The sequence below is a fragment of the Natrix helvetica genome (genome assembly GCF_964273705.1).
Source record: "Natrix helvetica genome assembly, chromosome: Z".
Lineage (NCBI taxonomy): Eukaryota > Metazoa > Chordata > Lepidosauria > Squamata > Natricidae > Natrix > Natrix helvetica.
The window spans coordinates 136172197-136197163 of record NC_138554.1 but is presented as its reverse complement, the minus strand read 5'-3'; the positions used below and the strand labels follow the sequence as shown (position 1 = coordinate 136197163).

Genomic DNA, 24967 nt, shown 5'->3' with positions numbered 1-24967 from the left:
CCAGTGCTGTTGTAACCTTACACAGTCACTAAATGGAAGGTTGTAAGTCAAGGACTGCTTGTGTATCCACGCAGCCCGCTGGAAAACAAAGCGGCAACGTTTTTCAATAGCCTTTTTTCCAGGATATTCTTCAATTGTTGGTAGTCCTGCATCCCTATTGCTCCCTCTCTACATAATCTTCAGGATTGAAGTTTGGAGATCAGCCCAGGTAGCACGGTGCTTGGGAAAAGGGGACCTTTCCTTCAAGTCAAACTCATGGAGCCTCTTCGAACAGCGGTTTATTGTTGTTATTTCTTTCCAGGGTATTTTTTTAACTGCCCGGTCCAAGCTACAACCCTGGAACGTCTGCATGGTCTCTCAGCTAACCATAAACCAGATTAGACCCTGCTTATTTCCCATGCCCAGGAAAAGTTGGCCAGTGCTGAGATAGCATTGTTTAGTGCAGGGATGAGCCCACCTGCGGCTCTGGAGCTGCATGTGGTTCTTTCATCCCTTTACTGAGAGGCTCCCTGTCACCAGTCAGCTCCACAATTGATAGGGCTTTCTGTTAGGATAGGTAGAGGAAAAAGGATGCCATGCTAGGAGGAGACTCTATGGTGGGGGGGGGGGAACCAGAATTTAACAAGGGCTTCCGGGGAGGGCCTTTGTGGCTCTTTGAGTGTTTAAAAGTTGCCGATCCCTGGTGTAGTGAAAGTAAAGAATAAATGATAAAATAAACCGGAGAGCCAGTTTGGTTTAGTAGTTATGGCACCAGGCTAGAAACCAGGAGATGGTGAGTTCTAGTCCCACTTTAGGCATGAATGGCAGCTGGGTCACTTTGGGCCAATCCCCAGGAGACGGTGAGTTCTAGTCCTGCCTCAGTTGTAAAAGCCGCCCGGGAATCTTTGGGCCAATTCCCAGGAGAGGGTGAATTCTAGTCCCGACTTAGGTGTAAAAGCTGACTGGGAGCCTTTGGGCCAGTCCCCAGGAGAAGTGAGTTCTAGTCCTGCCTTAAGGCATGAAAGCAGCTGGGTGACTTGGGCCCAATGCCCAGGAGAAGTGAGTTATAGTCCTGCTCTAGGCATAAAAACTGGCGGAGTGATTTTGGGCCAATCACCAGGTGACGGTGAGTTGTAGTCCTACCTTAGGCATGAAAGCCTCCTGAGTGACTTGACTCAGTCCCTCTCTCTTGGTCCAACCTAACTCAAAAGGTTTTTCTGTTGGGGAAACAAGGAAGGAGTATAAGATACGGTTGCTATCTTGAATTAGTTATAGAAACAATAAAGCAGGGATTTAAAAAAAGAAATGCCACTTCCTTTCTCCTTGTTATGCTGGATGTGGGTGAGTTTTTTGCACATTGCACGATGGAGTGAACATCCTGGACCTTCTTGGGGACCTCAGGCAAGTTTGGAATTTGGAGAGCACGTTTTGTGGAACCTCACATTGAGAAGCCTCAAGCCTTGTGGCTGTCACAAATCACCCGTTGATCGGACACCAATCAAACTTTCAATTGCAGATTTCCAACAGGAACACCGCACCCTACCCTTATTTTCCCCAAGTCACTTTCTTAAGAGAAGGAAAACAAAATTAGGAACAGAGAGGAATCTGGGGAGGCCCTAAGCAATAGGGTTTCATCTTGGGAACCCAAATAATAATTTACTTGTAAAAAAATTTACAAGTAGTTTGTTTACAAATTTATGTGTGATTTATTTGTAAAACAATTTACAAATACGATTTGAAACAATCTAATTGGTCTGCTGTTCCCTCTGCAGTTACAGGTAATTCTTGACTTAAGATCACGATTGATGCCAGAATCTCTTTTACTAGGCAAAATGGTTGTTAAGTGAAATGTGTCCAATGTTGCAATCTTTTTTTGCCATCGCGGGCTGTGATGGGGAGTACGAGGTACTCCCACGTAACACCTCTCCTGCGCGAGCTGCACTGGCTACCTGTGGTTTTTCGGGTGCGTTTCAAGGTGCTGATTACCATCTTTAAAGCGCTCCGTGGCACGGGACCTAGTTACTTGCGGGATCGCATCCTCCCACATACATCCCTGCGGCCAATTCGCTCACACAGGGAGGGACTTCTCCTGGTGCCGTCCACTAGGCAATGCCAACGGGCGACACCAAGGAGTAGGGCCTTCTCTGTGATGGGCCCAACCCTCTGGAATGACCTCCCCCCCGACATTAGAACCACTTCTGACCTCCGCTCCTTCCGGCAAAAATTGAAGACTCACCTGTTCCGATTAGCAGGCCTGGCATAATTACAACTGTCCCTCCTGGCAAATGTATTATTATCTGGTTATCTTAGGGTTTTTTAATCTGTTGTGTCTGTTTTAGGGATTTTAAAAAAATTATATTTATTTAGCTTTGTACAGTTCTTTTAATTGCATTTTAACCTCCTCCAAACTGTACATATTTAATTTTTTATTGTATTTTTGTGATATTCTCTATGGACTGTACACCGCCCCGAGTCCCTTCTGGGAGAGGGGGCGGTCTAGAAGCACAAATAAATTGAAATTAATTGAATTGAAACGATTCACCGCAGTTGTTCAGTGAATCACATGGTCATTAAGCAAATCTGGTTTCCTCCATTGACTTTGCTCGTCAGAAGCTGCCTGGCAAGGTCACAAAGGGTGATCACATGATTTTGCAGCCGTCATAAATACATGCCAGTCGCCAAGCACCTGAAACTCATGTGACCCTGGAGGTGTTGCGACCCATTATAAGTGCAAGAACAGGTCCTAAGTCCCTTTTTTTCCAGTGCAGTTCTATAACTTCGAACAATTGCTAAATGGGTGCTCATAAGTCGAGGACTACCTGTATATCGATTGGAATGCAGACCTATATTTTCCAACACTCACTAGCAAATGCTGCACCCGTTATATTTATGAGAGTTGTAGTTCAATCTGTCTGGGATATCTTCGCAATGGCTGGGCCTAGAATCTATTCCCAAATCCTACCTTTTAGCCAGGATTTGATTCAGCTTTTGTTCCTTATATACCGTATTTTTCAGAGTATAAGACGCTCCGAAGTGTAAGACGCACCTACAGTAGCTTTTGGGGAGGAAAACGGGGGGGGGGGGATCTGCCTCTTCAAGTTCACTTTCAATTTCACATGGACCTCCTGATCATCAGCTGTTTCAGGCTGCAGGGATCGCTATAGCCTATTGCAGCCTCCGCAAGCCTCATTTTCCCCTTTGCTGCAAGGAGGTAAATTGCTGGGAGGCAGAAGCCAAAGGGTGGGGGCCGGTGGGTGGGCGGGGCTACATTCAGTGTATAAGACACACCCAAATTTTCACCCTCTTTTAGGGGGAAAAAAGGTGTGTCTTATACTCCAAAAAATATGGTATATTTCCCAACCTGGGTTGAATCCAGGTGGGTAAGTTCACTCCCAGAATTCTCAGCAATGACCACTCTGGCTGGGGGGAATTATGGGAATTGAAGCCCACCCATCGGAAGCTCTGTAAATGAAGGTTTTTGTGGTGGTGTCCTGTTACTTCGGCTTAGGATGGTTAAGTGTGTTAAAAGACAATAGGAATTGCAAGCTGATTTTCCTTTCTTCCTTCTCTTCCTTTTCAGAAAGAAATTCAAGCGATGAGTCAGTGCCACCATCCAAATATTGTCTCCTACTATACTTCTTTCGTGGTGAAAGATGAACTTTGGTTAGTGATGAAGCTCCTAAGTGGAGGTAAGATTTCTGTAAATTTTGCTGCTATTTGATTTGGTTTGTAAAAAAAGGCGGTGGGATTTTAAAAGGCAGATCTATTTTTTAGATAGAGTCAATAACAACAACACCTTTTCTGCAAGACACCTAAGTAGAATATGTTTTAAAGATTTTAATCTTAATTTTAAAGATTTCAATGACGTGCAATGTATAGATCAAACCAGGGATAAGGAAAACATTCAGCCTGTTAGGGCATACACAAACAGCATTCTCTCCTGCAGGTGTTTGATACTTAGGAATATTAATTGGCTAAATGAAAAGTAGACACAGCTTCCGTAGTCCTCAATTTACAACCCATCAAAGTTATGGCAGCTGCTTCATGTGATCACATGTTGGACACCCAGCAACAAATGGATTTACACCCATTTGTAGCGTCCGACAGTTATAAGACTGAATTTCATGATGAGTTTGCTAAAAAGCCACATTTACACCTGTTTTTTTCAGCAAATCTCGCCTGTAGCAAACATTTGATTCATTTAATGGCTGCAGAATTCACTTAACAATTGTGGCAACTGCTTTAAATAGTCTCATTCTCTTAAAGGTAGCTGCTGCAAAGGTGATGACAATAAGTCGGTCACGTGGGTGCCCCAGTTTATGCCCAACACCATCAGATTGTAAATAGAGAACTGTCTGTAAAGTTAATCTGGATTGCTGGGACTCAAGCTGAATTTAGGAGATAGGTGGCAATTTATTTGCAGAAGTCTCTCTGAACTAGCAAAAATGACCTCATTTTTCATTTTTGTGTCGGCTGTTAGAGTTAAAATGGATTCTGATTTTCAGACTTTGGATAATAACGTTATGATTTATTCATGTGCTATTTGGGCATTGTTCTTCGATAATTGCTGTTCTCCCAAAGCGTAGGCCTCAGACGTCCTTTGAGAATTCAAATATAGCAAGTAAATGGATAAATAATAGGGTATGCGTGTAGTTGTCACAGTTTCTGCTAATCTATGTGGAGCAATGCGCTTTGAGAGTGGGACGAGATAATCTCTTCCTGAGAATTGAATGGCGGGGAAAACATTGAAACATTAATGCTTTAAAACAGGGCAGCTTTAAAGCTATCCACAGGCTTGGGGACCAGTAGACTAAAACATACTTTGTAGTAAATATACCAAATCAAATAGGGAAATATACAGGTGGTCCTCGACTTAAAACAGTTCTTTTAGTGAGTGTTTGCAGTTGCAACGGCACTGAAAAAAGTGACTTGTGACCATATTCCACACTAACAACCATTGCAGCATCCCCATAATCACGTGACCAAAATTCAGACGCTTGCCAACTGACTCATACTTATGACGGTTGCAAGTTTCCCGGAGTCATTGGATCACCTTTTGCGACCTTCTGACAAGCAAAGTCAATGGGGAAGCCGGATTCACTTAACAACCATGTTACTAACTTAACGGCTGCAATGATTCACTTAACAATTCTGATAAGAAAAAATTAAAATGGAGCAAAACTGACTTAATAAATTTCTCACTTAGCAACATAAATGTTGGGCTCAATTGTGATCATATGTTGAGGACTACCCATAGTTCATTCTGTCCCGGCTGTGTCTTCAGATAAGACTATTCAACTGTTCAAAGTTACAACAACACTGAAAAGGGCAAATTACGCCTTTTTTTTTTTAACACTCAAAGCCACTGCAGCATCCCCTGTGATCAAAACTTGATGACTTGGCAACTGGCATGTATTTATACTGGTTGCAGTGTCCTGGGATCATGTGATCCCCTTTTGCAACCTTCTGGCAAGGAAAGTCAATGGGGAAGCCAAATTCACTTAACAACCTTGTTATTAACTTAATAACTGAAGTGAGTCACTTATAACTGTGGCAAGAAAACTGTGTCGCTTAGCTAAAAAAGGCTTTTTCAAAAGGTTGGGCTCAAGTGTCATTGTGAATCAAGGACTTCCTGCATTGTCGAAAAAAGGAATCAAAAGCTCCACTTTTAACATGGGAAATTGTGCAGCACTAATCCCTGCATTGTTTTTCTTTTAAGAAAATAAAAAAAAAACCTGAACAACTGTGTAATCCGCAGGTTAAATACAAGCCTTGCAACAGATACATCTGCTGATAAGGAAGCTTTGCAGAAACTGGGATCTTCGTTGAAAGAATTTGCTCATATCTTGTTCAGCAGGAAACATGAGTTGCTATGTGGAAAAGTAACACAAAAAAAAAACTTTAGGTTGAACATGACAGTTTTTGTGCAAAATAAGCGCAAGGGAAGATAGCTTGGGAAGAAGTTCTAACAGAGGGATATAGGTAATCCTCGAGTTACAACTGTGATGGAGAGTACTCAGTGTATAGTCCTAAATTGTGACGGTCATAAAGTGGGTTGGACCAGATTTTAAGCAAACCTATGGTTCATGATTGGCTGGTTTTGCCAAAAACTGAAAGTAAATGCCATCCCCGACCCCCAAAAATATATATCTTAAAATGAGGTCATGGGACCACAGGATGCTACAAACCAGGGGTGGGCTGCTGGGGGTTCACTGGGGTTCGGGAGAACCTCTAGCTAAGATTCTGTGCAGTTCAGAGAACTCCCAAATCCCACTCCTGGCTGGCCCCGCCCACCCTACCCCGCCCCTCCCAAGAGTCTCCACGCGGCCCTTTTTGGATGCAGATAAGTGCAGGGCACGCAGGGAGGGTCAGGGAAGGCGAAAAGCGGGCCTACTGGAAGTTCGGGAAGGCCGGAAGAAAACCCAGGGCCCCCGGAGCCTGGGGAGGCTGTTTTCACCCTCCCAGAGGCTCGAGGAAAGCCTCCAGAGCCCAGGAAGGGCAAAAATGCCCTCCCCTCTTGTGGTGCAGGAGGCCGACCAGGCCATGCTCACCCAGCAACCGGGCGGAGAAACCCTTGCTACATTTTTTTGAAACCCACCCCTCCTACAAACAGCCATAACTCAAGTAACCAAAGTTCAATTATGTGACTGTGAAGGGCGAGGGGGAAATAGCCGACGGAGCAGCCGGCAGATTGCAAGTACCCCCTAATTAGTACCGTGTTTTCCCGAAAATAAGACAAAGGTCTTATTTTCTTTTGACCTATGACCTTGGCCTTATTATCGGGGGAGGGGGCTTCTTATTTTGGAGCCAGGCTCTTCGGGAGCCCACTCGCAAAAGAACAGCTGCCGGCAACCCGCCTTTCCAGCTGGGCAGAGTGCCATTCACCTACCCAGCGATATCCCGAAGGTGCCAAGCTGTGCGAGCAACAGGGGGTGGGGGGAACTGGCGCTCGCACGGCTTCGTGCCTTTGGGATACCGCTGAGTCAGTGAGTGGCGCTCTGCCTGGCTAGAGGGGGCGGTTGTTCACTGGGCTTATTTTTGGGGGAGGGCGTATATTTTTGCCCACCCAAAAAAAATCTGGCATGGCCTTATTTTCAGGACACGTCATATTTTTGGGGAAACATGGTATCATAATTTCGAACAATCACTAAGCAATTGATCATAACTTGAGGATTACCTATAGAAAGCAAGTGGAAAAATCGGTATCCGAACTAAGGAAAAGCAACTGTAGATGTGAACGGCTACATTCACACATTGCTTTAGGAATGCTGGTTAGGGAATTCTGGGAGTTGAAGTACACACATCTTAAAAGTTACCAAGTTTGAGGAACTCTGCTCTGGGCCACCAAACACTTTTTTTCTGATTTGGGATTAAGAGCGTCAGGAGAAAAGGCCATTGGGAACTAAAATCTATCATTTGCGGCTTCGCTGATTTGGTAAATTGCAATGTAAGTCACAAGTAAAGAACTGATAGCTGACGGTAAAGCGTGAACAAAGCCAAATCAGATTAACGATTGTGCGGAAGAAGCAGAAGAAAGAACATACATAAAAAGTATTTGAGATGCTATGAAACCAAGTGTTAACGTTTTGAGAATTCTTTCCTACATTAAAATGTTTTTTTTTAAAAAAAAAGGAAAATAAATGTCTGCTGTCAAAGAGAAGGAGGGGGCAGGGGGGCAAAAATTGACTTCTGGCTTACAAACCATCTCCATTAGAAACAAAGCTGGTATTTGCTGTAGGGCTCTCCCTAAATTCCTACAATGAAAAAAAAAATCAGCAAACATTGGCTGTTCTCTCATTTTTGAGTCTCAAAAATCCAGCTCTTAAGTCAACCCCTCCTTCCCAAACTGGACTTCCCTTCCGTCTCCAGAAGCAACACTGCTAAAAACGCTTTGTGCATTTCCTAAAAAAACCAGATATATTCACTTTCAATTTCATTTTCCTTCCTTGAGCCGAAAGATTTCCCCTTTCCTGCCACATAAAAGACTGCTTGAAGCAGCATTCTTGATCGAGCCAAGGGAGAGACACACCTTGAACCATCCTCTGGGAAAAAAGCTAATAGTAGTTTAACAAGATAAGATAAAAATGCAATTTGGAGGCCGCAGGGTTGAGAGTCTGGCTTAGTTTAGGATTCCAGCAACTTGCCCCTTATTACAAACTTACCTGCTGGCTTGCAATCGCAGTGTTTCTACAATACAATACAATACAATAGCAGAGTTGGAAGGGACCTTGGAGGTCTTCTAGTCCAACCCCCTGCCTAGGCAGGAAACCCTATACCGTTTCAGACAAATGGCTATCCAACATCTTCTTAAAGACTTCCAGTGTTGGGGCATTCACAACTTCTGGAGGCAACTTCTATTCCACTGATTAATTGTTCTCACTGTCAGGAAATTCCTCCTCAGTTCTAAGTTGCTTCTCTCCTTGATTAGTTTCCACCCATTGCTTCTTGTTCTACCCACAGGTGCCTTGGAGAACAGTTTGACTCCCTCTTCTTTGTGGCAACCCCTGAGATATTGGAACAATGGTATCATGTCTCCCCTAGTCCTTCTTTCTCTTAAGCTAAAAATACCCAGTTCCTGCAACCGTTCTTCATATGTTTTAGTCTCCATTCCCCTAATCCTCTTTGTTGCCCTTCTCTGCACTCTTTCTAGAGTCTCTGCATCTTTTTTACATTGTGGCGACCAGAACTGAATGCAATATTCCAAGTGTGGCCTTACCAAGGCATTATAAAGTGGTATTAACCCTTCATGTGATCTTGATTCTATCCCTCTGTTGATGCAGCCTAGAACTGTGTTGGCTTTTTTGGCAGCTGCTGCACACTGCTGGCTCATATTTAAATAGTTGTCCACTAGGACTCCAAGATCCCTTTCACAGTTACTACTGTTGAGCAAGGTACCACCTATACTTCTGTTTTTTAAAACCTGCTTCAGTGGCACTGGAGATGCTCAGTTACAGAGAAGATGTCTAAATGGACTCAGGAGAACACATAAATAACTTTCTTCCAGATAAATAAGTGCCTGAAGAATGTGCTTTAATATGTTTGCTCTAGTGGTGAAATTAATTTTTTTTTTACTATCGGCTCTGTGGGCATGGCGTGGTGGGCGTGGCAGGGGAAGGATACTGCAAAAACGCCATTCTCACCCCACTCTGGGACTAGCTAGAGGTGGCATTTGCCAGTTTTCCGAACTACTCAAAATTTCTGTTACAGGTTCTCCAGAACCTGTCAGAACCAGATGGATTTCACCCCTGGTTTGCTCTCCAAAACAACCCTATGCTATTTCTTTGTTTACCATCTTAATGGTTTTACAATACTTTTCAAATTCAGTTTCAGTAAGAGAACGCCTGGATAATTGACACAGATGGAAAAGTGACACAAGAATGGTTGCTGCAAGGAAATACCACCCTCACAACAATATTTATTTGATTTACATGCTAATTTTTTAAAAACTCAAGACAGCATACATAATATAGATAGTCCTCAATTTACGACCGTGATTGAGTGCAGAATTATGGTGGTAAGTTGTGGCAGTTGTTAAGCAGATCGCCAAGTGACAGAGTTTGGTTTTGCAATTTTTTGTGTGGCAGTCATTCTGAATTTAGCCACAGTTAAGCAATTTGATTTTATTTAATGGGTGTTTCTTGCCAAAAACCAGAAGTAAACACCAGAAACCAGAAAAACAAAAACCCCTCCCCATGCCAAAATTTGCAACCATGTGAATGCCCCAACACTGGAAGTCTTTAAGAAGATGTTGGATAGCCATTTGTCTGAAACGGTAGGGTTTTCTGCCTAGGCAGGGGGTTGGACTAGAAGACCTCCAAGGTCCCTTCCAACTCTACTATTGTATTGTATTGTTTTGTATTGTTTTGTATTGTATATGCCCGTAAAGGTAAAAGTTCCCCTCTCACATATATGCTAGTCGTTCCTGACTCTAGGGGGCGGTGCTCATCTCCGTTTTAAAGCCGAAGAGCCAGTGCTGTCCGAAGACATCTCTGTGGTCATGTGGCCGGCATGACTAAACATCGAAGGCGCACGGAACGCTGTTCCTTTCCCACCAAACTGGTTCCTATTTTTCTACTTGCATTTTTTAATGCTTTTAAACTACTAGGTTGGCAGATGCTGGGACAAGTAACTGGAGCTCACTCCGTTACGTAGCACTAGGGATTCGAACCGCTGAACTGCTGACCTTTCTGATTGACAAGCTCAACGTTTTAGCCACTGAGCCACCGTGTCCTGAAGCCTGTGGAAGCCGAAAATGGCTTCCCTCGGCACCCCTCCGGAACCCGGAAACAGATTGTTTGCGAACTTCCAGTTGATCTATTGGGCCTGTTTTTCACCCTCCCCAGCCTCCAGACGCTTTCCTAAAGCCTCGCGTGCCATTGATTCCCCATCACAGATATAGGGCTTTATCAGCACAAATCAGAAATTACATGGTTCTTAAAGTGCAAAAGCATGCAAATGGATAAATAGGTGCTGCTTTGTTGGGATGGTTAACAGCATTCTTTGCGTCTCGTTGTCTAGCCATGCTGGCCACATGACCTCTGAATCATCTTTAGACAATGCTCCTTAGCTCCTTCTGCTAAAAGACAGAGATGAGCACTGCTCCCTAGAGCCAGACATGACTGGACTTAGGAAACCTTTTATCTTAACATTTTTTAAAAGCCTCGAGCCATTTCAAGAACAGATCTTCATGGAAGCTAATGAATGTTATGATTTCGGTTAAAAATAAACTCTGCATAATGGGCTTTATGAAGTTGGATCAGGGGGTTTTGGAGAGAAAAGGCTGATGGGAGACAAACAGTGTAGGCAGTGTGTTGCAGCTACGGAATTTATTTTCATATAACACACTAAGCTAATAAACTTGATTAATGGAAGGCGAAGTAAAATTTGCAACTTGAGCTTGTAAAACGTGCTTTTTAGCGCAGTGTATTAAGTATCTTGGCCAGCTGCCTCTTGACTCAGTATGCTCCAGCGATGTTCAATTCCCATTTGTAGAAGTGTAGAAGTTGGGTCGTGATGGGATTTTGGCTCTTGAAGCCCATCATGGAAGCTGGGAAAGGCTGATTGGGAGTGGAGTTAAACCAGTCTTGCAGGGCAACCTTTACAACTGGCAATTGTATATCTACAATTGCCTTTGAGGCAGCTGTTGGTGTTTTGGGCTTCCTGAACCAATAGTTCCTGTTGTAAACATTGCCCCCTGCTTTGTTTTCTTTCTAAAGCAGTGTTTCTCAAACTTGGCGACTTTAAGTCCTGTGGACTTCAACTCCCAGAATTCCCCAGCCAGCTATGCTGGCTGGGGGATTCTGGGAGTTGAAGTCCACAGGACTTAAAGTCGCCAAGTTTGAGAAACACTGTTCTAAAGTGATGCCCAATTACCATACTTTTTGGACTATAAGACGCAGCAAGATTTTGAAGAGGTAAATTTTTTTAAAAAAGTTTTTGCACTCTGCAGGCCTTCCAAACCCTCTACATGCCTCGTTTTTTGTACAAAATGGGGCATGCAGAGAGTTTGACAGACCTGCAAAATGCTTCTGGGGGCGGGAAGGAAATGAGCAAAAAACACACCGCTTTTTGTGAAAACGGGACCATTTTTGTGTGTGCAAAAAACAGGGCATGCATACGCTTTGGGAGGTTTGTGGAGTGCTCCTAAGGGCTTTGGGGGGGGGGAGGGCAAAAACCGGCCCTTTTTTCACTCTTTCTTGCCCTCCACATCCCCCAAGAGCACTTTGCAAGCCACTTTCCCAAACCCTCTGCATGTTCATTTTTACAAAGGGGCGGGGTTTGGGGAGGCCAAAAATGCTCTATTCAGTGTATAAGACGCACCCAGATTTTCACCCTCTTTTTTTTTTGGAGGGGAAAGGTGCGTCTTATACTCTGAAAAATATGGTAGCTCTCCTTCCCTCCCTTTTAGAACTGAAGCCTAACTAGCAATTTTATTAATGCATAAGGTGAGCAAATGGGCCTTTTAAAGGATTCTTACAGGAGTCAGAGGCATAAACATTTCTCGGCAACGCTGGTTACTCACACAGGATACGTGAGAGAGAAAGACGGATTGATAGACAGGCAGGGCAGACCAGTGGTGAAATTCAAAAATTTTCCCTACCGGTTCTGTGGGCTTGGCTTGGCGGGGGTGGCTTGGCGGTCATGTGATGGTGGGCGTGGGTTGGTAGTCACATGACTGGGGGCGTGCCTGCATTGCCAAGTCGACATCACAATGTAAAAGCAGCTGGACTTCACACAAAATGGTCCTTGCAACAAGCAGGAACCTCACAGACAATCAGGCACAGCTGATCATCGGAGCTTTTTTTTAACTAGCATTTTTTAAATTATTGGTTCAGGTGAACTGGTAGCATTTCACTCTTGAGGCAGACAGACAGAAACGGGTAGGAAGCGAAGGAGGGACCAGAGGAAGGAAGGAAGGATGGACTTTTAACTGTCCTCTTTGTGGTAGCTTCAGAATATGTTTGATGCTTTAGAACCAATAATACCTTTTCTTTCTATCTATCTATCTATCCATCATCTATCTATCTATCTATCTATCTATCTATCTATCTATCTATCTATCTATCTATCATCTATCTATCTATCATCTATCTACCATCAATCAATCAATCTATCTATCATCTATCTATCTATCTATCTATCTATCTATCTATCTATCTATCTATCTATCATCTCTCTATTTCTCTATCTACATATCATCCATCCTATCTATCTATCTATCTATCTATCTATCTATCTATCTATCTATCATCTATCTATCTATCTACCTATCATCTATCTACCATCAATCTATCAATCAATCAATCAATCTATCTATCTATCTATCTATCTATCTATCTATCTATCTATCATCTCTCTCTCTATTTCTCTATCTACATATCATCCATCCTATCTATCTATCTATCTATCTATCTATCTATCTATCTATCTATCTATCTATCTATCTATCTATCTATCTATCATCTATCTATCTATCTATCTATCTATCTATCTATCTATCATATATCTATCTATCTATATCTATCTATCTTCTTTCTTTCTTTCTTTCTTTCTTTCTTTCTTTCTTTCTTTCTTTCTTTCTTTCTTTCTTTCTTTCTTATCTATCATCTGCCTTTTATGTATACTAAAAACCCTTCCCAATAGCACATTTGCCACAGTTTCTGCTATTCCTCCAGCATCCTAAACTGGATGATTGAAAATATCTGGGGAGGAAATCTAGATGTAATATTAACACATTACTGACCCTGTTGACAATTTCTGAAGGCACTTCATTAATTGTCTTTTTAATACGGTATATAAATAACCACTCTAAATGGTTCTTGCCAGATTAAAACCTCCTTCAGAAACTGTTTCTTTATTTCGGTAAGGTTTGTACGCCACTCTCATCCAGAGAGGACTCAGGTCCGCTCGCATTCCCTCCTTAAGAAAGTTAAAATAGCAAAACTAAATTACAGAGAGCACCCATCAGTTGTAAAGAAAATTATAAAAAAAAAACCAGGCACAATAAAAACCCACACAGAGATAATGGCTGGGTTAAAAAAAATATCTTCATTCAGTGACTTCAACCCCCAGAATTCCCAGGAGATAAAGATTCTGGCAGGGGGATTCTGGGAGTTAAAAGTGTACACATCTAGAAGTGGCCAAATTGGAAAACACTGGATGGATAATCATCTCCTTGCACAACAGAAGTGATTTGACTCTTTTAATGCTGATGCACACCAGTATCTCAGACATGGTAGCTTTTAAGATGTATGAAGTTCCAACTCCTAAAAGTTCTCAGCCACAAACCTGAGGGATTCCAGAAGATGAATGCCGTGCACCTTAAAATTGCCACGGTTGGGAACCTTTTTCACAATGTCATTTTTGTTTAGCTATTTTTTTTCAGCTCCGCTATATATTTTTTGAAGTGTAACTACTTAGAAGCATACAACAGATTCTAAGTTTGGTGTAACTGATACCATCTATTTTATAAGGCCGTGATGGCGAACCGTCTCTGTGCGTACGTCACCCGTTGCTCCAGCCCAGCTCCACCAGTGCGCCTCCCACCAACCAGCTGGTCTTTGGGTCTCTGTCACACATGCATGGGGGGCAGGGCCCATGCGGGGGACATGTATGGATTTATTTATTGTACGCCGCCCCGAGTCCCTTGTGGAGAGGGAATGGCTAACAAATCAAATAAATAAATAAATAAATGTATGTGCATGCATGGGAGGGGAGGGGCCAGTGGTGGGATACGACCCATACACCCCGGTACAGGTGTACCAGTGCCTGCTAGGATTGCCAGGTACTGTTCCGGTACGGTACTCTGGAGGGCCCGCCCACCCGCCCGCCATCCTTACCTGTATTTGAGCCAATCGGAGCTTACGCATATGCTCACGGAGCGTACAGCACCTGCGCGGCACTCCGCCGAGCAGCTGGAGCGTCACAGAGCATCGCGGGCAGTAAGTACGCATCTGGTGGATGCCGAGCCCCGTTGCACGGTACCGGTTGCACCGGGATCCGAAACCCACCACTGAAAGGGGCTCATGTGCAGAGGGCGCTTGCATTGCATTTGGTGGTTTTGCATGCATGTGCCTCATTTTGAGCCTGGAAAGCCTCCTGTACCAACCCAGAAGCCAAAACGGGGTGAAGGGGGTACAGGGTGCATGCGCCAGTGGGGTGGGGCACATGCGTGTGGGGTGCTCGCATTGCATTTTGTGGTTTTACCCACACACAGGCTTTGGGCACTCATTCAGTAACTTAACCAAAAAGCTTAGACATCCCTGATTTAAGGGAACAGACTTTTCTGGCATTGCTATTTTCAGCTCTCAAATAACCCTAAGGAGGGTAGCAGCCACAAAGCAATATGCACAGAGTCCTCTTCTTACGACCACAATGGAGCAATTACAGTCATGATGGTCCTAAAGCAGATCATCCCCTGGCTGAACTGATTTTACAACCTTCTTTGCTGCTATTTTTAAGCAAACCCCTGTGGTCATTACATAAACCCTTCGATCCCCGTAGTCCAGTTTTCGCTGAAAACCGGTAGTAAATCCTAGTTTCTAATAAACATTGTAAATCTCAAGTCGTGGGATTCAGCTGCAAATGTGAGTCAGTTGTAGAGCACCCAAAATACAGTCAGGTCACCACAGAGGGGGCAGTTGTTGGAATTTTGGGGTGGCCTGGCATAACCTCTGCCACTATGAGACCGGTCGTAAATCAAGGACTACCTGTGTTCTCAAGTTGCCTTCATGCCCACTTTTGTTCCGTTAATACAGGTAGTCCTCACGTTGCGACCACAGTTGTGCCCAAAATTTATGTTGCTAAGTGAAACATTTGTTAAGTGAACTTATCCCATTTTACGACTTCTCTTGCCACAGTTGTTAAGTGAATCACTGCAGTTATTAAGTTAGTGACACCTTTTTTACGTGAATGTGGCTTCCCCCATTGTCTTTGCTTGTTCAGAAGGTTGCAAGAGGGGATGAGATGACCCCGGGGACACAGCAACACTCATAAATATGAACCAGACGGCGAGTGTCTGAATTTTGATCATGTGACCATGGTCGTAAGTGTGGGAAAATGGTCATAAGTCACTTTTTCCGGTAACTTTGAATGGATTGTTGTAAGTCGAGCACTACCTGTGCATGTGCAATTTTTAGAACTAATATAAATCTGTTTGCTTTGAAGGAGAAGTAGGTTAATTAACCCGGTCAGTGTTTTTACGAACAAATTAATCTGTAGTGGGAAAAGGTCTTGAAAGTAGTTTTTCTGGAATGTCAGGCAGAAAACAATTTTAAACCATGCAGAAATGTCCCCTTGTAATAGGTCTATTTTAAGTTGGCTATTCTTAGGCTGTCACTTGGGCTTAAGCAGCCATCAAGATAAATACCTTTAAATCTTAATTTTCAATAAGGCGTAGTTGAATGGATTTTAGCTGTCAGGTCACCTATACACAAGCCTAAACGCGCTTCCTCCTGCACCCTGTGGCTTTAATTGACTACCTCAACAAAATAAAACCTGTACCTTTTCTTTTGAATTCAGCCCTGGTTGCAAGTTTCCTGGTTTTTTTGTTTGTTTAGGGCTTTAAAGAAAAAAAAAATTAAAACAAACCAATTTTGAAGATGATGATTCAGCTTCCAAAATCTTTCGGCAAACCTGTCCAGCCAACCATCGTTTGACTTAGGAGCAGTCATGGCACACTTATTATGTCAAAATACACGGATTACAGCAGTAAACAGTGGAAGCTGCGTTATCTTAAATGGTAGAAAAAGGTGAAAGGTTTAGTTAACTTAGTGAATTCTGCACGAGAAATATTTAAATTTCACATTGAAAAGTTTAGAAGGATTGAGAAGGATATTTTTTCTTTTTCAACGTGGCATTCCTCTAAAGCAGAGGAGTCAAACTCAAGACCCATGAGGGGCTTAGATCTGGCCTGCGGGGCCACCCTGGAAACAGCAAACGGACCAGCCCGCGGTGCCCCTGCCAACAAAAACGGCAGTCGGGAGGACCGCGGATAACCCTCCCAAACTCTATTTTCGCTGGCAGAGGATTGCAGGAAGCTGTTGCGGCCGAAAACGGAGCTCTGGAGCCTGTTTTCATTGGCAGAGTGCTCAGGTCACCACAGGCGTCCCCCCCCCACCATTGAGGTCGAGATGGCCACGCCCATCCTGGCCACGTCCACCCTGCGCCCACCCTCCAGATTAAACATAACCCTGATGCGGCCCTCTATCAAATTGAGTTTGACATCCCTGCTCTAAAGGTTCCCTCCTCCTGCGCTGTCCAGCTCTTTGACGTAAATGCCGTTTTTACATAGGGAGTAAATGTAGATTAGAGGTGCTTGCAACCGGAGATCCATGCTTCCCATATCTTTACTAAGCTATCACATCATTTGTCTGATTCAGGTTTCGGGAAAACCATGAATCCAGCTGTTCTACAGATAGTTCTTGACTTATGATCACAATTCTCAGGGGAATCTTCTTTCTTTCACTTAAAAAAGCCTTTTCTCCTTATCGACATAGGCTCTGTTTTGGATGTGATCAAGCACATTGTAGCCAAAGGAGAACATAAGAATGGCGTCCTGGATGAGCCTGTAATAGCCACAATCCTCAAGGAAGTTCTGGAAGGACTGGAGTACCTGCATAAGAATGGGCAAATCCACAGGTAGGTCTCAGGTTCAGATCGCATTGCTTCAGATCGCTGATGCTTCCATGTTTTCCCTATCCATGAAGAACCAGAGCTGTGAATTCCCACCTGCAATCTCCCCCCTCATTTGTTTGTCTGGTGTTAATCCCTGCTTACTGGGCACTGGCTGCTGGAAACAATGTGTTCTAGTGTTTCTGTCTCCTTCCTAGGTTTTCATTAGTCTTTTTTGAATGGTGTGTAAATGTGGTTTATCTCTTTGTGCTTATTGATGACCGAAGACATAGAATGACTTCTGCCAGTAAGGAGACAGGAACCTCAGGCAAGATGGACAGCTGCCAGACATAGAGCCGTGTTAGTTCCGGGTTTCAAAAACGTCAGGAAGGATTTGTTGGCAGCGTTGTATGAAAAGGGCAGAAAATTTGTTGAGGTTGCAGCATCCTCCATCAGGGGCATCACTTTCTGATTGACTGCCAGTCGTGGGATTCATGATTGACTTGTCAGGAAGCAAGTGGTCCCCCTTCTCATCAGGTGCCAGCCTCTTTATGACTAGCTCCTGCATGGCTAAACCTTAATTCTGGCAGGTTTAAGAATGAACCATGTTTAAAACTGCCTTCCAGGAGCCTACATCAGGCCTGTCAACTGGCAGCCCGTGGGCCGGTGCAAGCCACACCCACCCCAGCTCCGCAAAGGCAAAAAACCCATTGTGATAACATCACGACCCGACCGGCGACACGATTTGAGTTTGACACCCCTGCTCTATATGGTTTGGGTTGCCCGGAAGGCTGGAAAACCTTGGAGTTTTGAGCTTCCTTCATTGGAAGAAGGGAAAGTGATTATTTAAAACAGGGGTGTCAAACTCAAGGCCCGGGGGCCAGATCCCGCCTACGGGGTGCTTAGATCTGGCCTGCAGGGCCACCCTCGAAACAGCGAAAGATTGACCTGCAGTGCCTCTGCCAGCAAAAACGGAGGTCTTCCTCAGCTCCATTTCTGCTCGCAGAGGGTTGCAGGAGTCTGTCGCAGGTGAAAATGGAGTTCGGGGACCCGTTTTCACTGGCGGAGTCCTCGGACCACCACAGGCGCCCCCGGCATAAGTGATATCGAGCTGGCCATGCCCACCCTAGCCATGTATACTCCCCCCCCCCCCGAAGTCAGACACAACCCTGACGCAGCCCTCCATGAAATTGAGTCTGACAGCCCTGGTTTAAAACAATATTTCTCAACCTCAACAGCTTTAAAATGCTTGGACTCCAATTTTTTTTTCTCCTTCTCTCAAGCAAGAGACCCTGTGCCGTTTCAGACAAATAGTTGCCCAATCTCTTTTTAAGAACCTTGGGTGTTGGAGCTCCCATAGCTTCTAGAGGAAAGTCATTCCCCTGATTAATGGAGGGGTCCTTGGTGCTCTCTGACCTTGCTTGTTCTCTTGGAGACATTTCATTACGCAAACTAGGTAACATCATCAGTGCTACAGTAAGGAGTGCCGTTTGCTGTCAGCCTATATTCTAGCAGCTTGCCTGTCAGTGTTGGCCATATAGGCTTTTGGGTTGGGCTGTTGGATCTTCGGCAGTTTCTTGATTGGGATCGGGGTGAAATCCTCCCGGTTCAGCTGAACCGGTAGGGACCGTTGCCGTTGGTTCTGCAAGTAGCAGTAAAAAAAAAAGATTCAGAGGATAGCGTGGATCAGCTGTGAGCCACGCAATCGTCGGAAGCTCCCCACCCCACATTTTAAAGCATTTCCCCCCCTGCAGTTTCAGCCGAATAGGCAGGGGAAAAAAATGCTCTAAAAAGTGGAAAAAAGTTGGCCATGCCCACCCAGTCATATGATCACCATCACCAAGCCACGCCCACAGAACCGGTGGGCAAAAAAATTAGATTTCACCACTGATTGGGATATTGTTTACTTGGTCGCTGGTCTAATGTTAACCTTGGAGATAATTTATGCTGATCTGGGTAATGATGGCTGGTGGAGAAGTGCTGGGGTCTTTTTGTTTATTTACCTACTTACCGTATTTTTTGGAGTATAAGACGCACCAATTTTTTGTGAAAAAACGGGGCATGCAGAGAGAGACTTTGAGATGCCTGAAAAATGTTCCTGGAGGTTTTGGGGGGGGGGCAAAAACAAGCTAAAAACGGCCCGTTTTTCACAAAAAACAGGGCATGCATAGCCTTTAGGAGGCTTGTAGAGTGCTCCTGGGGGGGGGGGGGCAAAAACAAGCAAAAAACAGCCCATTTCCCGGTCATTTTTGCCCTCCCCAGCCCCCAGGAGCACTTTGCATGCCTCCCAAACCCTCTACAAGTCGATTTTTATGGAGGGGGCGGGGTTTCGTGAGGCCAAAAATGCTGTATTCAGTGTATTTTATGACTCTTCTGGCCACAGCTCTTAAACGAATCACTGCACTTCATAAGTTAGTAACCTGGCTTGTTAAAGTGAACCTGGCTTCCCCAATGACTTTGCTTGTCGGAAAGTGGCCGAAGCGAATCGCATGACTCCGGGACACTGCAACCGTTATAACTATAAGCATCAAAATTTTGATCACATGATCGTGTGGGGTTGCTACAACGGTCATAACTATGAAAAACGGTCACCAGTTTTCAATGCCGTTGTAGCTTTGCGGGTCACTAGGCGAACCGTTGTAAGTCGAGGACGCCTTGAATTGCAACACAGCTATGAAAATCTACAACAGTCTGCAGTCAATCAGAGGGAAAGCTGGAATTTTGCCCTTTTCCTCCCTTGGGTGTTCTTTGGTGTAGAGTGCACTGATGATTACCCAATTATAAAGATATCTGCAACTGAACAGACATCTGACTAGGTCGCAGGGCCTAGTGTGGAAGATGCTGGGTTAGGAGCAAGGAGATATGGGTTTCAAATCCCCCCTCCACCTGAGAAGTTCCCTAGGGGATTTTGTGCCAATTTGTCTTGCAATTATTTGTTTAGTGACGTTTAAAACAGCACTGAAAATAGTGACTTATCACCATTTTTCACACTTACCGTATTTTTCGAATTATAAGACGCACCAGAATTTTGAAGAGGTAAATTTAAAAATAAAGTTTTTGCACTCTGCAGACTTCCCAAACCCTCTGCATGCCTTGTTTTTTGTGAAAAATGTGGCATGCAGAGAGCTTGAGAGGCCAGCAAATTGCTCCTGGGGGCTGGGGGGGGGGGTAGAAGGGCAAAAATGAGCAAAAAACGGCCCGTTTTTTTTCCAAAAAAAGGGCACACGTAGTGTTTAGGAGGCTTGTAGAGTGCTCCTGGGGGCGGGAAGGGGGCAAAAACGAGCAAAACCAGCCTGCTTTTCGCTTGTTTTTCCCTCTCCAGCTCCCAGGAGAACTTTGCAGACCTTCCAAACTCTCTACACATCCATTTTTATGAAGGGGGCGGGATTTCAGGCAGCAAAAAAAATGTTTATTCAGTGTATAAGACGCACCCAGATTTTCAGCATTTTTTTGGGAGAAAAAGGTGCATCTTATAACTTTGAAAAATACGGTACTTGCTTTTGGGATCATAAAAGGAGAAATCCAGGATGAATAAAACATGCCAAGAGAAGATTAAGACACCAGAATACAGAGCTCTACTTGTGCTCTCTTGATGTTGATTCAAGACCACAACACCCTGGAACTGATTGAAACCTGGTGTTGATTGACAGCTCTGCTGTTGCCAATGAAATGAAATCTCAATTGGCACAGTTAAATCGCTTAATGTGATTATGAGGTTTAGAGGAACAAGGGATCACTTCTTTCCAAGCTGTAATCGTACAGCAGCAGGTTTTCCTGTTAAGTGAGCCCCACAGTCTTTAAATCTCAGCTCCGAATTCCCTCTTTTTCTTTTTGGGAGTTGAACATTGAGCCTCTGTAACAGAACAACAGACTAACAAAGTTGGAAGGGACCTTGGAGGTCTTCTAGTCCAACCCCCTGCTCAAGCCGGAAACCCTACACCATTTCAACACAAATGGCTGTCCAGTCTCTTCTTAAAATTTCTAGGATTGAAGCACCCACAACTTCTGGAGGCAACTTCTGTTCCACTGATTAATTGTTCTCACTGTCAGGAAATTTCGCCTTAGTTCCAGGTTGTCTCTCCTTGCTTAGTTTTCGTCTGTTGCTTCTTATCCTGCCTTCAAGTGTTTTGGAAAATAGATTTGACCCCCCCTCTTCTTTGTGGCAACCCCTGATACTTTGGAAAAACTGCTATCATGTCACCTCTGCTCCTCCTTTTCACTAAACGGGACATACCCAATTCCTGCAACTGTTCTTCATATGGTTTAGCCTCCAAGCCCCTAAACACCTTTGTTGCTTTCTTCTGCACAATTTCTAAAGTCTCAACATCTTTTTTATATCATGGCCACCAAAACTGGATGCAGCCTTCCGATGTTACCTAGGCCTTATAAAATGGTATTAACACTTCACAAGATCTTGATTCTATCCTCCTGCTAATGAAAACTAGGACTGTGTTGGCATTTTTGGCAGCTGGAGCACATTTTAAATTTTATGGTTTGGTTTTAAGGTTTAAGTTTTTAATTTTTATAAATTTGTAGAGGGGATACTTAATTCAATTTTAGTTATGTATATTATCGAGTGTATTGTTTTTAAATTTGTACCTGTACACCACCCCGAGTCCCTTCGGGGAGAGGGGGCGGTCTAGAAGTTTAATAAATAAATTAATTAATTACCGGCTCATTTTTAAGTGTCCACTAGGACTCCAAGATCCCTTTCACAGTTACTACTATTGAGCCAGTTATCACCTGTACTATACCATTTGGGTTTTCTTGCCCTAAACATAAAACCTTATTTTTATCACCATTGAATTTCATTTTGTTAAACAGAGTCCTGTGTTCAAGTCTGTTGAGATCCTTTTGGATCCCGAGCTTGTCTTATGGAGTGTTGGGTATTCCTGCCGAAAAAGGAACCAACGCTGTTTTCCTTAGAGGAGATTAAAAGATGCATCCCAAGCGATGCCTCTTTAAAACATAAGACGAGAAAGCCTCTCTTTGAAGTGTCCAATCAGCAAGGAGACCCATTTTCACAGACAATCCTAAACTAACAACAGATTGTAACCCCCTCTTCGTTGAACAAGCCATATTGCCTTTGTTTGCATGCTGCACCAATTTTTAAAGAAGCTATAACTTGAGTTGGAACGTAGTTTGAATTGATCTAGTGCACCATTTTGTGGCCTTTGGGAGGAGGGGTGTCTTCTTTGGATGTCCTTTGGATAATGGGAATCTTGACTTGTTGATATGGACACTGCCTTGTCCTTGAAGCATGGGGAGGAGAAAGGACTTCATCTCCAGGAATGGAAACTCTCCATGCTCCTCAATCCATCAACACCACCCTTGTCATTTGTGAGATGCTGCGGAACAGGACCTTAAGCATATTCGTTCCGCTTCTTTGTCATTGTCAGACATAATCTGGCCCGAAAGTAGACTTGGAACAGAGGTGGGTATTCAGCAGGTTCTGACCAGTTCTGGAGAAGCGGTAGTGGAAATTTTGAGTAGTTTGGAGAACTGGCAAATACCACCTCTGACTGGTTCCGCCCCCATTTATTCTCTGCCTCCCAAGTCCCAGCTGATTGGGAGGAAGTGGGGATTTTACAGTAACCTTCCCCTACCATGCCCACCGAGCCATGCCTACCAAGCCATACCATGCTCACAGAACTGAATCCTACCACTGGCCTGGAGCACGAATTGGTGGACATTTTTTCACACTTTCCGTTAGCTGGTTGCAAGGGACACTGGCCAAGACAAAGTAGAGCAGTGGATTGTGGCACAAAAAGTTGCCAAGAATTAAAAGTTTAAAACTAGCGGTGGGAAGTGGCTCTATGAAGTCTCCTATTCAGCTCTTTGGGCTCCCCCAACTCCCATTAATCTTCCACTTACTCTCAGATAAAAGTAAGGAGACCAGGAATGACATGATAGCAGTCTTCCAATATTTGAGGGGCTGCCACATAGGTGAGGTGGTCAAACTATTTTTCCAAAGCACCAGAAGGCAGGACAAAAAGCAGTGGATGGAAACTAATCTAGGAGAGAAGCAACCTGGAATGAAGGAGAAACTTCTAATAGCGAGAACAATTAACCAGTGGAACAACTTGCCTCCAGAAGCTGTGAGTGGTCCAACATTGCAGGCTTTCAAGAAGACTGGACAGTCATTTGTCTGAAGTGGTACAGAGTCTCCTGCTCGAGGAGAGGGTTGAACTAGATGACCTTAAAGGTCCCTTCCAGCTCCATTCTGATTGATGGATTGATTGATTTCCTGGTAATCTTTTAACCAAATATTAACCAGGTTTAAGCCTGCTTAATTAAAAATTAGCCAAGTTCAGCTAGGTCCTGCCACTTGTTGAGCTCAGTCCAAGGAAGCCAGGTGCTAACGTTAGCAACTTTCTTTGACACCTCTGTTCTATTCTATCAACATTGGGAAACACCAAGTGCATCGTTAAATTCGCAGACAAAAATCCAGAATTTTTGTGTTTTTTTAAAGCTTGAAACTGCCTCCAGTACAGGTAGTCCTCAACTTATGATAATTGAGTCTTAAGTTTCTATTGCTAAGCGAGACAGTTGTTGAGTGAACTTTGCCCCTTTTTACAACCTTTCTTGCCCCAATTGTTAAGTGAGTCACTGCAGTTGTATAGTGTGTAACTCGGTTGTTAAGTGAATTTGGCTTCCCCATTGACTTTGCTTGTCCAAAGGGGAATCACAAGACCCCCTGGGACCCTCTCAACCATTGTTAACATCAGTCTGTTGCCAAGTGTCTGAAATTTGGCAATGTGACCACGGTGATGCTGCAGCGGTTGTAAGCGTGAAAAACAGTCATAGGCAGGGGAGGGATTCTACCGGTTCAGGTGAACCAGTAGCTCTGACGATCAGATGGGCTCACTGGTGCTATTTTCCTACTTTTATCTTCTCCGCTGATTCACGCAGCAGAGAAGAGAGCCGCACGAATCAGCTGTGTTACTCCTCTGAAGAAACCGGGAAGTAAGGATTTCTTCAAACTGCACACACACACACACGCGCAGCAAAGCGCGCAATCACCTAACCGGTTGTTAAACTGGAAGGATCCCACCCTTGGTCATAGGCAATGGTGGGTTGCAGGTGGTATGCCCCGGTATGGGCGTACCGGTGCCTGCCCGGAGCACAGGGTACCGTTACGGTGCTCCAGAGGGCTCACCCGCCCGCCCACCTGCATTTGAGCTCTTCGGCGCTTACGAGCACAGAGCGCACGGCTCCTGTGAGACGCAACAGTTGGAGCGTCGCAGAGGCGTCGCAAGAGGTAAGTATGCATGTGGTGCACGCCGGACCCCGTTGCAACCGTACCAGTTGCAACGGGATCCAGAACCCAGCACTAGCCATAGGTTACTTTTTTCAGTGCTGTGGTCACTTCAAATGGTCACTAAATGAACTGTTGTAAGTTGAGGGCTATTTGTATTATACAATGCTTCTCAACAACTCCCAGAATTCAACTTCCAGCCTGCTGACTAGGGAATTCTGTTTCCCACAGGGAAATACTGAACTAGTGCAGGAGTCTCCAACCAGTGGTGAAATTGGCCACCGGTTCTGTTGGCGTGGCTTGGTGGGAGGGGAGGGGGGGGCCATGCGACAGGTGGGCGTGGCCAACCTTTCCCCACTTTTTAAAGCATTTTTTTCCTGCCGGTTTGAGCGAATAGGTAGGAAGAAAATGGTTTAAAAAGTGAAATAAAATATATCACAACATCTCTTGGTAATTGCCTTTATAGTGCTATACGTGAATTTACTCTGTAAATTTTGTCAATCTTAGCAGAAATCTCACGAGGATCATCCACTTTTAATAACGTGGCCAAAGCATCGGCACAAACTTTTCTTAAGTCCTCCCTAGGGTTTTCTCTTAAACCTCTCAGTCTGATAGCGT

General features: G+C 44.2%; 1 protein-coding gene across 1 annotated transcript in view; it reads left to right on the top strand.

The window, feature by feature from the left end:
* Positions 1–24967, top strand: part of OXSR1 (oxidative stress responsive kinase 1) — a 110176-nt gene that overhangs the window by 25678 nt on the left and 59531 nt on the right. The window contains exons 3-4 of the mRNA XM_081970225.1: positions 3560–3668; positions 16977–17118. Coding sequence (XP_081826351.1) covers positions 3560–3668; positions 16977–17118 — 251 coding nt within the window. The remainder of the gene's footprint in view (positions 1–3559; positions 3669–16976; positions 17119–24967) is intronic.